General features: G+C 41.4%; 1 protein-coding gene across 1 annotated transcript in view; it reads right to left on the bottom strand.

The window, feature by feature from the left end:
• The window catches only part of LOC102048743 (complement C4), a 46,520-nt gene that overhangs the window by 736 nt on the left and 33,091 nt on the right, over positions 1 to 12,693 (bottom strand). The window contains exons 30-40 of the mRNA XM_005446497.3: positions 12,461 to 12,619; positions 11,793 to 11,852; positions 11,235 to 11,328; positions 10,298 to 10,466; positions 8,539 to 8,626; positions 7,833 to 7,907; positions 6,688 to 6,796; positions 5,556 to 5,645; positions 5,108 to 5,200; positions 4,272 to 4,355; positions 764 to 896 (exon numbers count right to left, since the gene is read on the bottom strand). Coding sequence (XP_005446554.1) covers positions 764 to 896; positions 4,272 to 4,355; positions 5,108 to 5,200; positions 5,556 to 5,645; positions 6,688 to 6,796; positions 7,833 to 7,907; positions 8,539 to 8,626; positions 10,298 to 10,466; positions 11,235 to 11,328; positions 11,793 to 11,852; positions 12,461 to 12,619 — 1,154 coding nt within the window. The remainder of the gene's footprint in view (positions 1 to 763; positions 897 to 4,271; positions 4,356 to 5,107; positions 5,201 to 5,555; positions 5,646 to 6,687; positions 6,797 to 7,832; positions 7,908 to 8,538; positions 8,627 to 10,297; positions 10,467 to 11,234; positions 11,329 to 11,792; positions 11,853 to 12,460; positions 12,620 to 12,693) is intronic.

The following is a 12,693-nucleotide window of genomic DNA, read 5'->3' as shown; positions in this document are numbered from 1 at the left end:
TGGCATTTTATGACTGGACTGGAGAGGACTTCAGAGGTTACACCTCTGCTGGGAGCCTTCAGTCTTTAGCATGTCTTTGTTGAAGCAGGTCCCTGGCTTAAGCACTCACTTTGGTGTCATGTAGAGATGGGGAGAGGGAACTTTTCAAGGTTTTAGGAAGTGGCGCTCACAATTTGATTGAAAACGTCTCCCTCCTAGAAGCTCTCAGAGGCACTAACTTTCTCCAGTTCGGTGCAGGGAAATGAATCATATAAGATGCCTTCCTCACTGAATATTTGATGGTGTCAGACTAAATTCCTCTTCAGATAAATTCCCGTTTTTTCATTAGTGTGCCAGTGAGAAATGAGAAGAATATGCTATTTGCATGCATGATATAACAGAAAACTTGAGAGCTGCTCTTAGCCATGGTCCCACCGATTTCTTTTGCAAACACAGGAGTTGTGTAAGGCATCTGCAGTAGATGGAATTGTGTAGCATTTGCCTTTCTCTTTTTCTAGCTGTGCATTTTTAACCCAGTGGAGTCAGGGCCAGATTTTGATTCTGAAAAGTGTGGGAACCAGGCTCTGCACAGATGCATGAGCCAATAGATTTGGGTGGCTCAGATGTTCCCCACAGCTACTCTTTTGCCACCAAAGAGTGGTACTCTTTGCACATTAGAAAAGCCAGCAGAATCAATCCCTAAGAAATCTGTTCCTCCCTTTGCTTTCTGGAGGTTCACGCTCCATGATAGCAGCCACTGCTGCTCAGGAACCATTGCACTTACTTGTTGTTGGAATCAACAGTTTCCCCATCTTTCCCCATGAGGAGGTACCGTTTGCCAGTGACCATGTTTAACTTGCACGTGGAGCGTGTTAGGAACTGTCGGTGGGAACCTATTTGGATGCTTTCATCAGTAGCTGTGACAGGAGAAGAAAAAAACCCACAAATTTTTCTAATAAAGAATAGAACCGTAGCCCACAGGACACATCAGCCCTTTGTGATCGTTTATGCCACTGCTAAGGCAAGGTAATACTTCACTTGGGGGTTCTGGCTTGACATGGGAATAAATGACCATGCTACGGTAGGATATCTTTAACATTACCTGACAAAGAGTAAGCCATTTCTGTCTCAGCTGGTTGTCTTGGCCTCCTCAGTAGTTATTAAAGGAGCTGTTTTGCTATAGAGAACTTTCAGTCAGGCCTTATGGAGTTTGTTTAAATCTCAAAGATTGGAGGAAAAACCGAAGGAAAAAGAAAACATGCTATCATATATTTCAGATTGCTCAAGCTCATAGTGGTCTTAAGAGCTAGCAAACTAAATTCAAGCATCTGGAGGCTCAACAATGCAACAGGTAGTATTAAAAACTCACTCTCCTTAGCACACCTGACCTGAACTTCACCGATACAGCCTTTATGCTATTCCTCTGAAGCTGATATGTAGGACATGCACTTGGTGATCTCCACATTAAAATAACTTAGCAAGATTCTGGTCTGGATTCTGGCCCAGAAGATTTTCCATTCAAGAGCTGCACTTCCATTACAGAACTGGATATCCAAGGCAGAAGAGAAAGCTACTCAGGTACTGCAATGACATGAGAGCTGGAGAGATGCTTATTCATCAGACTAGCCACGTATCATGAGGATACTGTGTTGTTTGGCTAGAACAATGGTTTTCAAAGTCCATTTGGAAAAAAAAATAATCAAATAACAGCAATGTTCTAATTGCTTACTCTCTAACTATAATGTGAATTGTCATGCACAACTGTGGTGACAAATTCAACGTTAAACCAGCCTAAATTACAAGTAAGATACCACAGTCTTCCTACAGCTTCCACAGTTAGAAGTTTGTGCAGCTTCTGCTCTCTAAAGTATTATATTACAAGTGTGGAAAGTCTAGTTTTTAAAATTAAACCCTAGGAGTAGAATAAAAACCTGAAGTAGAATATTTTAACAGTAATAAAATTCAAGAGAATTTGATGTAGAGTGCTAATCTGTGAAACCTAGCACTAAGAACCTTATGCTATTCCTTAAAACTTGCTTTAATTTTACATACGGTACTTACAGACCAGGGAAAAGTCAGTCTTCAGTATTGTATGCTGTTTTACATGTGCATTTTTCCAAAGAATAATACAATACTGAAGGTTTTCTCATATAACCCAAGACTTTTCTATTGTTCCTATGCTATATGGTGTACTGCATTTTCATTTTGTTCAAGGAATGTAAAGAAGAGTCAGAACTACTTGACAAAACGATGATGTTATGGCTCGGGTTTGTTGTGCTTAAATTACCATGGTGTTTCTTGGTTCATATGCTTCACAAATGGCCTAATACAGTTCAGACTGTGAGGATCATGAGCATTTGAGTTATTACCTTAACAGGTTATTATGTAATTTCCAATTCTAAAGCTCCAATTAAAAAAAAAAATAATGTTCCAAAGCGTCCAAGCAGAATTTAAGGGAAACAATTACTTCAGATTTTAGAATATATAACAGGAAATAAAAAAAAACCTGGGGGGGGGGGGGGGGGGGGGAGGAGGGGAAGGATTCTGTGCTGGTTTTCACAGGCCATACTATTCCCCTAAAGGAATCGTAAGACAGCATATATGTTAGCCATACAAAACACATGCACTAATTCTATTAATAATCAAAGTAATCTGAGGAGTGAACATCTGCGATATTCTCTTTTGCTGACTTCCAAGCACAAATAAGTGTTTCCATCTGTCTTCTGAAGGATTGATACTGAAATGATGCCACGGGTCCAGAGAACGAGAATTTATCCTGCTAATTCTCACCTACCCTTGGTGACAGCAACAGAGACCAACTTCACTCAAAACACCCACAAAAAGTACAAAAGATAACTTTAGTTCAGTCATGAGCTGATATGGATGCACTGTCTTGCTTTTTCTTCATCATCATGGCTTCATGCCTCTTCCCAGCCTTTCCCAAGCCTGCTGAAAGCCTACCATCATATAGCACAAACCAAAGGGGATTTTAAAGGGATCAAAAAGAAGGAGGTAGCAGTGGGAGAAGTCATCTCTTCCTTTCAACTTTATGTTGAAAGGATGTTTCTCTCAGCTGCCAAGAAACAAAATTTTTCTAGTTGTGAGTACAAATGCACAGGGGCCTAGATCTAAATCCTGTAGGTTTTCTGGGGGGATTAATGAAACTTTCAATCATGGTACTGTAATCACTAGGTAGCATGGTACTGTAATCACTAGGTATCATTAACCCTGCATACAGAAAGCCCTGGGTGTGACAGATGCTGTCTCTGGACTCACGAAGTGTGGACATGATTTTCCAACAGGAACTGAACATTGGGCACAGATCACAAGTTGTGTGCCATAAAGTACTGTGTGACATTGCCAGTCCCCTGGGCAAAGTCTGAGGGAGTTAATTCTTCTGTTTCAGACAGGGAAGATTTCAAAATCTTTGAAGTTGCTTTTTAAAGGCAATCTCTGGCTGCCAAACTCAAAACTGTCAACCGCATGATACCACAGCGGCTGAAGACTGAGAACTCACCTGACATCCTCTCCAGAAATTACTTTGAAGAGTGTCAGTTTTCACTGATGCTGCTGATAAAGTTCACCTGGGGACAGCTGGGATGGCAGGCCTGAAAAAGGTCTGAGAGCAGTGCAAATCTTTACACTGCACCTAAAGAAATAGCAACAAAGAAGCCTTTCTATCACCATTACTAAACTGAAGTTCTTGAGGTTTTCCTGTGTTCACCTGACTTCAGACAAGTCATCGTGGACAACTTTTAGCCTGTTCCATAAGGATTGCAAGTGCTTGATAATTTACTAGAGTAACAAGCACTTCAGAGCTTCATCTAGTATCAAAACAGAGGTCAGTGCATATGTGTACAGTAGAAAAAAATTGTGGATCAATAACAGTAGTCTTTTATAGACTTTATGTGAACTATATGATACAGAAAATCTAATATTCACTCTATGCATGTTTTTGGAGGGTTTACCTTAGACTAGCTCCAGTTCAGAGCCATAGACCAAATGCAGCTGGAATAAGTCTTCTGGTTTAGTTTAGTCTGAAAGGATTGATGCTCCTGTGCTCTGAATGTGAACCAAAGCCAACAACTACCCCTGAGCTGAACTGAACAGTGAGGTAGCTGCACAAAATGAGCCTTGCAAGAAATCAGGCTTCTTGCAAGCCTAGTATAGAAGTATCTCTGACCCTACTTTCTACAGCAAGAGAAGGCATCTGCATGTTCATACCGGCTAACGTTCAATCAACCCAGTTTTCCTACAGGTCCATGAAAGGAGCCAAACATTTGGATACTTACTGGCTTTAAGGATTCTGTGGATTTTAGCCTCATAGTAATCAAAAACATTCTTCTGTGTACTATTGAGGACCTCCACCTCGTACACTGCAACAGACAACAACTGTGTGAAGTCAGATGGAAATAAAAGATTTCATCCCAAACCTGAAAAATAGGTATGCTTTTACCAGATGTTTATGCAGATGCTGGTGTACCATCTATTCATAAATTACGAGGGTATGAAAGATAACAGGGTAGTAATCCTGTATTCCTGATATGCTTTTAGAAACTCGGGTATTGATCAACGACCTCTAGATTTTTATTCCTGTTTGTATTTTTCTTAAAAGAAGATCCTATATGATTAGGTTTTCATTTTTTTCCCTGTCCTTCTGTTAGCATCTCACCTAGCAAAGCTGCTGAATCAGTTTTCCTTCAGTAGCTCTTCCAACTTCCCATTCAAAGAGGAGGCCAGGAAGGCAAATTAACAAAGGGGAAAATTGTTGCCTGGCTCTGCAGAAGGAGCTGCTGAGCGATGGCGTAGCATGCAGAGCCTGATCTTTATCTCCGTCCTGTAACATTAGGGATGGTGGGGATGGTGGCACTCACACCCCTGGTCTAAACCATGTGACATTATGTTGTCTGCGCTTCCTTCCCCCAGCATCCCCCAGCATCTTTCTGAGGCCTTTATTTTTCCCTTTGATGACTGCGATAGCACACGGCTTTGTTTCATCTCAGCCTCCAGGCCAGATAGAGAAACCCTACCCATTTCAGGAGAGGTCTGGCCGTATAAATCTACAAATGTATCCTTGTTAAAAAGAACTATGTTTAAACAAAATCAACAGTTGTCTTTCATGCCTTACCATAATCTGAAACAGGGTAGTAGCAGACAAAACTGAGGCGTGTGGTTTGTGTTACGGCTTTACTGAAAGTTGATCTTTGTTTTGGGCAGGGACCTAGAGTGAGGAAAATAAATGATATATCTGTCTCTGAATGAATGGATATTTAGGAAATTAGGAAATATTTACAGAGAATAGAATAAAACAGCAGAACAACTTTCTTAGGGGTATGGTGGAGGTCTTTTATGTATGTATGCACATGTATATATACATTGCACTCAACTATAAAATAAATCCTGGATATCTTAAATTTTTTTTCAGTTCAGTACTGAACATACTAGAGGATGCTTTGTGTCCTGTATTATGCATTAGGATAATTGTAATGGTCCTTCCTGGGCTTCACAGTTCTTATGTTAATTGTTTGTAGAAGTAACTGTCTTCTTTTAGACCAGTCTATTTAATCATTTCTTACCTTCTGCACACTGGCAAACACTGGCGTGGCACAACTTTGAAAGCATGGCGCTATGCATGGGAGCACTGTAGGACACGCTGCACTTTCTGTCTGTGAAGAAGAAATAAAATGGCTTGTCTCAGAAAACTCAGGTGGAAAAGCCTATGCAGTGGAAACAACATTTGCAGCTTAACTTTTGCCTGGTCCAGGGAAATCAGAGCACTAAGGGGCGCATCAGCAGTCCACAAAGACCTATAGCCTAGGCACTTAGAGTATGGGCATCACCTTGCCTTTCAGCTGGGCAACAACCTGTGTTGTTGCTTTTGGTTTATTTGGGGTTTGGTTGTTTTTTTGTTTTGTTTTTTGGTTCTCACCACCCCCCACCCCCCTTCCTGTTTCTTTGTTTTGCTCAGTTTGGGTTTTGGGTTTTTTTGTCTGGAAATTTTCTTTTAAAGTTGTACTCTCCCCTTGTTTTGGTTTTGGTTTTTTGGGTGAGGGTTTTTTGTTGTTGTTTCCTCTGAAAAGCATTCATCTTAAAAGCATCTTTAGACCATAGAGCTGCAAGTGAGAACTGTGCTATTTCAGAAGAGAGAGATAGGATCACCAATAGTTAGTGGTTTAAACAAACCTAGTTTAAACTGTCTTGGATCTCTCAGCTTCAGGAAAAGTAGAGACTTGACCTAATTTTCAAATACTGCTTATATAACTCTGGCAAATGGGGATGATTTTCATTTAACTTCCTTTGAATGGAGGAGAGACTGGTTCCTCCAGCAAGCACAGTACATAACCCAAACCTCTAAGGTTTTCTGTCTTAGATGCCTAGAAAGACAGCCTGACCAAAAAGACAATGTGAGTGGAACATGCTTAAAAGCGCCATGAGAAACAGGAACTCGGAAAACCTGATTTAAAAATCCACAAGTGTTAAAGTTTTTGTTTTCAGTCCATTTGCAGTAACAGACCTTTCCTGAGAGGATCTCTATTTAGATGGTCTTAAGCCATGGTAGTAGAAGACAGTATTAGAGGCAGGTTATTTTAACACTCAACAAAATAATGTCATTTCACACACTACATCCAAACCATCATTCTGTAGACTAGAGCTGTTCTTGAGTGTCTATTTTTCAATCGGCTACATATCATTTTCCTGTGCCCTTACCAGGGTTGTAAAAATCATAAAGGATGGCATTTCCTGGCTGAACCAATCCCATGGGATTGATTTGCTTTGCCCCAAATGATATACAATCCGGGTCTGGTCCGCTTGTGAGCTGGAGGAAAAAGGAACAATAGTTATGTTGAGTAAACTAACTCTCCCCAGTCAGTTCCTTATTCATTTGTGCCTGTACTAGCTATTGAATCCTTGTTTCTGATGGCATAGGTGAGTTAATCCTGATAGCTGTAGCCTCAACTTGAAGAAGGCATTTCCTTCCATGATTTTATCGGGAGATGTTGTGGACGAGCTAAGCCTGGTAAAGGCAGTTCTGTGAGATGTGTGCAGGTCTTTTCTGCCTGAGACTTTCTGATCCAGACTCATGTCATCACTACTTTGGGGTTTACTTTTCAGCTTTTGCCTAAAGCCACCTGCACGGGTATAATTAAAGGGTGTAATATATGCTCACAGCCTACGCTGTACCAGTGGCTGCCAGTGTATACACTTTCCTTAGTAAAATGCTAAAGTCTGGGGCAGTTTTTGACCTATGTTACATATACAGATTATCTAGGACACACATAGCGGCAATAACGTTTACATTTTTTCATTTGCCTATAGCCTTATATTTTAAAAAGTCATTGCCCTATGTGTGCTTTCCACAGGGACACTCCTGCTTTGCCTGTGGAGGTGAAGCAACTCGGGTGGGTGTAGGGTGCAGTCATTATACAAAATATGGGGAAATGCACAAAGAAACTAGGGGTTTCAATGTTTACATTTGTTTGTCCCTATATGGATCTTGGTTCAGAAATACTGAACTTCACATACAAGGTGTCCATGTGGAATTTACAGGACCAGCAGTTAACATTTTGTTAATCTTGGATGAAAAACATCTTCTGGCTAGAGAGGATTTCTCTTTTTAGGGGGGAGCCAAAGCCCAAACATGGAATACATCTCCTGGAACTCAGAAAGGTCGAGGATGAAGGTGCATGTTTCCCTTCTTCCCCTCTGCCCTCTTTCATCTGAGGTGTTCAACAACATATGACATAAATCACAGGAAGGCAACTGAGTGTGAAAAACTATGACTAGGTTTAAAAGGAAGTCTATATATGCTGTCTGAAATGACAGAGACTGGAAAAATGGTTGGGTTCACTTACCTCACCAAAATAGAGCAAAACCCTTCCTTTCTTGTACTCATAGTGCTCAATGTACTGGTCTGAAGACATCACCAACTGCAGGAAAGCAAACAAAAAAAAATCAGAACAAAACCCTAGCCGAACAGGAACACCTTTGTTACCACCCTCTATATTCTCATTTACTTTGTTCAGCTGTTTGCTTTGTTCTGGCCTCTTTCTTCTTGCCTAAAGCAGACAGTCCCTGAGAGCATCAACCTGGGCAAACCTCCCCCAGCTAAGCAGGTTCCAGAACCCAAAACTCTGTAGCCACCTTTGCAGAGAGGTGCGACCCATCTCCTTGTCATGGTGCCCTGCCAGCAACTACCTCTGAAAGATGTGCTTGCCTTCCCCCCTGCAAGCACAGGGGACACTGTCCCGGCATGTTGCAAGACAACAGTGCCAGTGGGGATAGCAACATGTATTAAGGGCAGGCACGGATTTAAGTGCCGTGCTGAGCCTTGCCCTGATTTCTGTTACAAGAGACTAAGAAGGCTAAGCTCTGTTCACCACAAGCTTTCCATTTCTTGTATATAGTCAGCAAATATTTTATCAGAACAAGAATAATGAAAATATATTTATCCAAAATATGTTTTCTCTTTTTTATTCTGTAGACTTTGGAAAGATTTCAAAAGACAAATTTTCTATAGAAAAGGCTATAAAAGATTACACAGAAAAGTGGGTTTCTAACCTGATCGAGTTCCTTTGTGTCAGGCTCCAAGCCACTCAGCAGAGTGAGATCAACCAGGGACATCTTTGGTGCATTGGAACCTGTGGACCTTTATAGGGGAGACCGTCAGCAGTGAACATCTGCACTGAACTGCCAGCTTGCTTTGAAAAGTTTGGCTCTTCAGGCTTGCTAATGGTGAAACAAAACATTCCGCTCCATTTAACTTAACAAAGCGGATTTTAATTTCAAAATTGGCTGCTAACCTCATTAAGAATCATGAGGCAAAATTAGTAATCTAAACTAGTCAAATGGTGATCCAAACCCCAGCTGTCTTGCCTGAGCTTGTCATCTAGGCTTGCTTTATAGGCAGAAGCAATGACCTTCAAAGGGCAGTTCATTCCACCATAAAAAACCTGTTGAAGATAGGGAAGGTAAACAGCACTGACAAAGCGTCTGTTCTGTATTACCTGGAGAGTGGAGACAGGAAATGAGTTTATCATCTAAATTCTTCATGGAGAAAGTCAAGTTTACATCACCTTTGCTGTCCAAGACAAAAGTCCTCATTGCTCTAACTATCCATTATTAGCCATATATTTTGGACTTCCAGTCTTTTCTGCTTCTACCTTCTCAAAAATCAGGTAGTTGTGTCATTGCTGGAAAATGAAGTTGTTCTGCACTCACATAGGGTGGCTTGCCATAAGATATTCTGCATACACTTAGTGATACTTCAGAAATTTTTAATTTGACACCCTCCTTTACCCATAAGGGAGGTACCATGGTGCGGGAAAGAAGTATGATGATGTAGGCAGTACCTTCAGTTTTTCTCCTGTGTCTTAACTACAAGAAAGCGAGCTTCTCACATTATTGTTTAAACTTCACCCTAACGCTCAGCAATATTCTGCAGAACAGTGGATATGATAGTTGATAAATGTTACAGAGCAATTAGTGGGGAAAATGGTGCTTCAGCCAGCACACAATTCACAGAATACATGTTTGACTAGGGGGAGTGAAATCTGGGAGTTAGGGTAGCTCCAGCCCTCCCCTGCTATTGTTCATGCTGCTGCCTGGGAGTGGGGATAAAGACCACTGCCTCGGAGGCTTTGTCAGAAGTCAGTGGGAAGGCTAAATTCTGTTGGGGAGCATGACCTGCCTCTGCCACCCAGCACCTTTCTAGAAGGAGAACTCTGGGCAGCCACCACTTTGTGCATCTGCAACCCTTGCCAGATTGTGAAAGAGAGCACAAGCAGTTTCAGCATTATTCTGCATGGGAGGATTTCTTTCTCACTAGCTCTACCCTTGCCTGCTTCTTGATCATCACAACAAGATGTCCCTTCTGCCTCCTCTCTTCCCCACAAGAGTAGTAGACTTTTTTCTTTTTTATGAGGCCAGAACATGACTATGAAGAAAGTAATAGCGTATCTCCAGTAAGCAATGAAACTCTAAATGTGTTGTTACTGTGTTCCAATTGTATTTACTTTCTTTAATGAAAGACTCCTTTCAAAGCATTAGCCATCCAGGTGCTTCAGAGTCTGCCCAGAGTTTGATGGGGCAGAATGTGCAATAGCTGTATGAGGTCTGTGCGAACCACCTAAACCTAATACATTCTGTGGAAACCTTTTCTCTTGCCATGGTACAGAGCTCGCAGGCTTACAGTGTATGCATACTCAGAGAAGATCACCAGGCTGTGTGCCAACCTTGTGGATATAAGGAAGGTGGCCGAGAAGAATTACAAACAAAAAAGAATGCATTTTCTAGTGAAGAGCTGATCTTGCAGACTTACCTGACACAGACTTTGTACTGCAGCAATTCTGCTTTATTGGGAGAGACCACATCCCTTTTCCTTCTGCTGTGGATATCAAACCACTCTATTTCAGACAGTGGCTCAAATGTGCTTTTTTCTGCAGCAATTATCTCCTCATAATCATCGATTTCGTCAGAGTATGCAGCTTCTGGAGATGACAGACATGATCAGCCATGCACAGATTTGACTGAGGACTTGGTAATTTGGCATTTTACCCTCATTTGTAAATTTGGGAATTTATCTTTTTTTTGTATGTTGGTAAGTACCAGTGGGTAGTCATGCCATCTATGGATTTTATGAAAGTTTGTGGTACACCACTGCAGTATTTCTAATTCATTCAGAGTTAACATTTTAGAGTTAATTATAGTAAGAACAACCAACAGATCTAGCTAAGAATGGGGTTTAGGCTGTGCATAAATATGTAAAGGACAATCCCTGCTTCCAAAAGTTGGGTATTCAAACAGACATCAGCAGAGAGGGTGATGAATGCACACTTTGGGGGATGGAAAACACAGTCTCGCTCGCATGAAAAACCTGTGGCAGATCTGTCCCAAAGAATTTTTAAGGACACATAGTAGGTCCCTTATTAGCCAGGTAATTGAGCTGGGCTTTCCCCTTATGGCAGCCAGGAACACCGTGAAGGGAGTTTACCTTGCTCTCCAGTAACAGAGTTACTAATGGTACCTGTGTATCTGTTAGGTACCCGCTGTACCTACAGTCACTTGAATAGTCATTAAACTATTCAAAAATATTAATGAGCTGAATGAAACAATAGCTGGGCAGAGTTCAAAGGCCTCTCTCTTGCCTTGTTTCATTCATCTATTCCCGCTTTCCAAGGCTGGAAAGCCATTAAGTATCATTAGCAGCTGGCCAAACCTGCCACCTTTGAGACCCAGCCACTTCCCTTCTCACTCACCGGCATACTTAATGCTCCCTTCCATTTCCACCGTCAAAGTCAAATCATTGCACATGTTGTTCTTCAGCTCAGAAGACTGGTACACTTTCAATATCTAAGATGAGCACACAAACGGCAAACTACTGAAACCATCATTTAAATGACAAGGGATTTATACATACAGGAATTCAGCAAATGCTGATGGCACATGAGTGTGTGGAGAGCAACACCGGTCTCCCAGAGGCACAAACTCCAGTTGCATAGGGGTCATGGGTACAAGCAGGAGAAGTCCCATGTGCAAATCATAAATGGTGAGGGACCTTAGAGGTAACTCTCCATTCCCAACCACAAAGCAGTCTTACAAACTCCAGCTGCTTCTATCAGCACTGACATTTCATGGACTTAAAGTTAAACCCAGGAAAAATTGACTACCCACCAGGGCAGTCTGTAGGCCTCAAATTTCAGAAATCTGGGGGTAGGAACACAAAGGATGAAGGCATGGTAAATGATTTCTCACTGTTTTCAAAAAAGGATTAAAAAAAGTCCAGTTGGACTCTGATTTTCTGATTTATAGCTTACACTCATTGTCCCATTTCCTCTGCCGTGTACAGACACTTCAAGTTTTCTTCCAAGTTCAAACTGGAAACCAAGGAGGGGGAGGGAAAGAAAAAGAGATTTAGTCTTTGCTCAGCATTTGATTTATTGTTTTCCTGTGATCTTGACAGTATTCTGTGCCTTTACCTCTCCGAACTGGGGTAGGGAAAACCTTTAGCTACGGGAGGAGTTACAAAACCTCAGGTCTCAGAAGACTTTTAATGTGCTGGGCTGGTGCATCTTACTCTGCCATTCTGGGGCCCAGGATACATATTTTCCCAACTTCACTCTCTCCTCTGCAGTTTGGACTTGACATTTTCACAGGTCCCAAACACACTGGGAAATATTTCCCTTCTTTCTAATTCCTTAGCAAGATTCGGGGTCCTGGCTGTTATTCACTACTGGGGGAGACTCCTGTCACCAAAGTCCCTGAAGAGGCACAAAAGCACCTCTAAAGTGTACTGCTAAGCATCTGTTGTGGTTTTTTTTTTTTTTTCTTTAAAAAGATTATTTTGTTTTAGAGATTAAATTATTAGAAAAATACTATAAACCAGCTACGTCATGTTTGGTTAACATGAGAAAACCTTGGCCGGATGATGCAATGTTTGTCCTGTTTGAAGAAACAAAGCCTGAAACAATGGATGGTTGTGTACCTCTAGCTGCTTCTGAACCGCGTCATCAGTACCAGTCAGAGTAATACTGAAGTCTTTTTGTCTTCCAGGTGTTCCCAGTTGTACAGTCAGGTTTGTGGAAGCAGTGTTCAATGTCTGTATGCTATAGGCTGACAGAGCTTCCAAGGCCACCACTGTGTCCTAGGTGAGAAAGAAATACAAAAAACCTAACAATTATGACAGGATATTTCAACAATATGTAAGATGACATGATC

This window comes from Falco cherrug, chromosome 2, assembly GCF_023634085.1.
Source record: "Falco cherrug isolate bFalChe1 chromosome 2, bFalChe1.pri, whole genome shotgun sequence".
In the NCBI taxonomy this organism is placed as follows: Eukaryota; Metazoa; Chordata; class Aves; order Falconiformes; family Falconidae; genus Falco; species Falco cherrug.
Note: the sequence above shows the minus strand (reverse complement) of the source record. Positions and strands in the feature narration are given on the sequence as shown.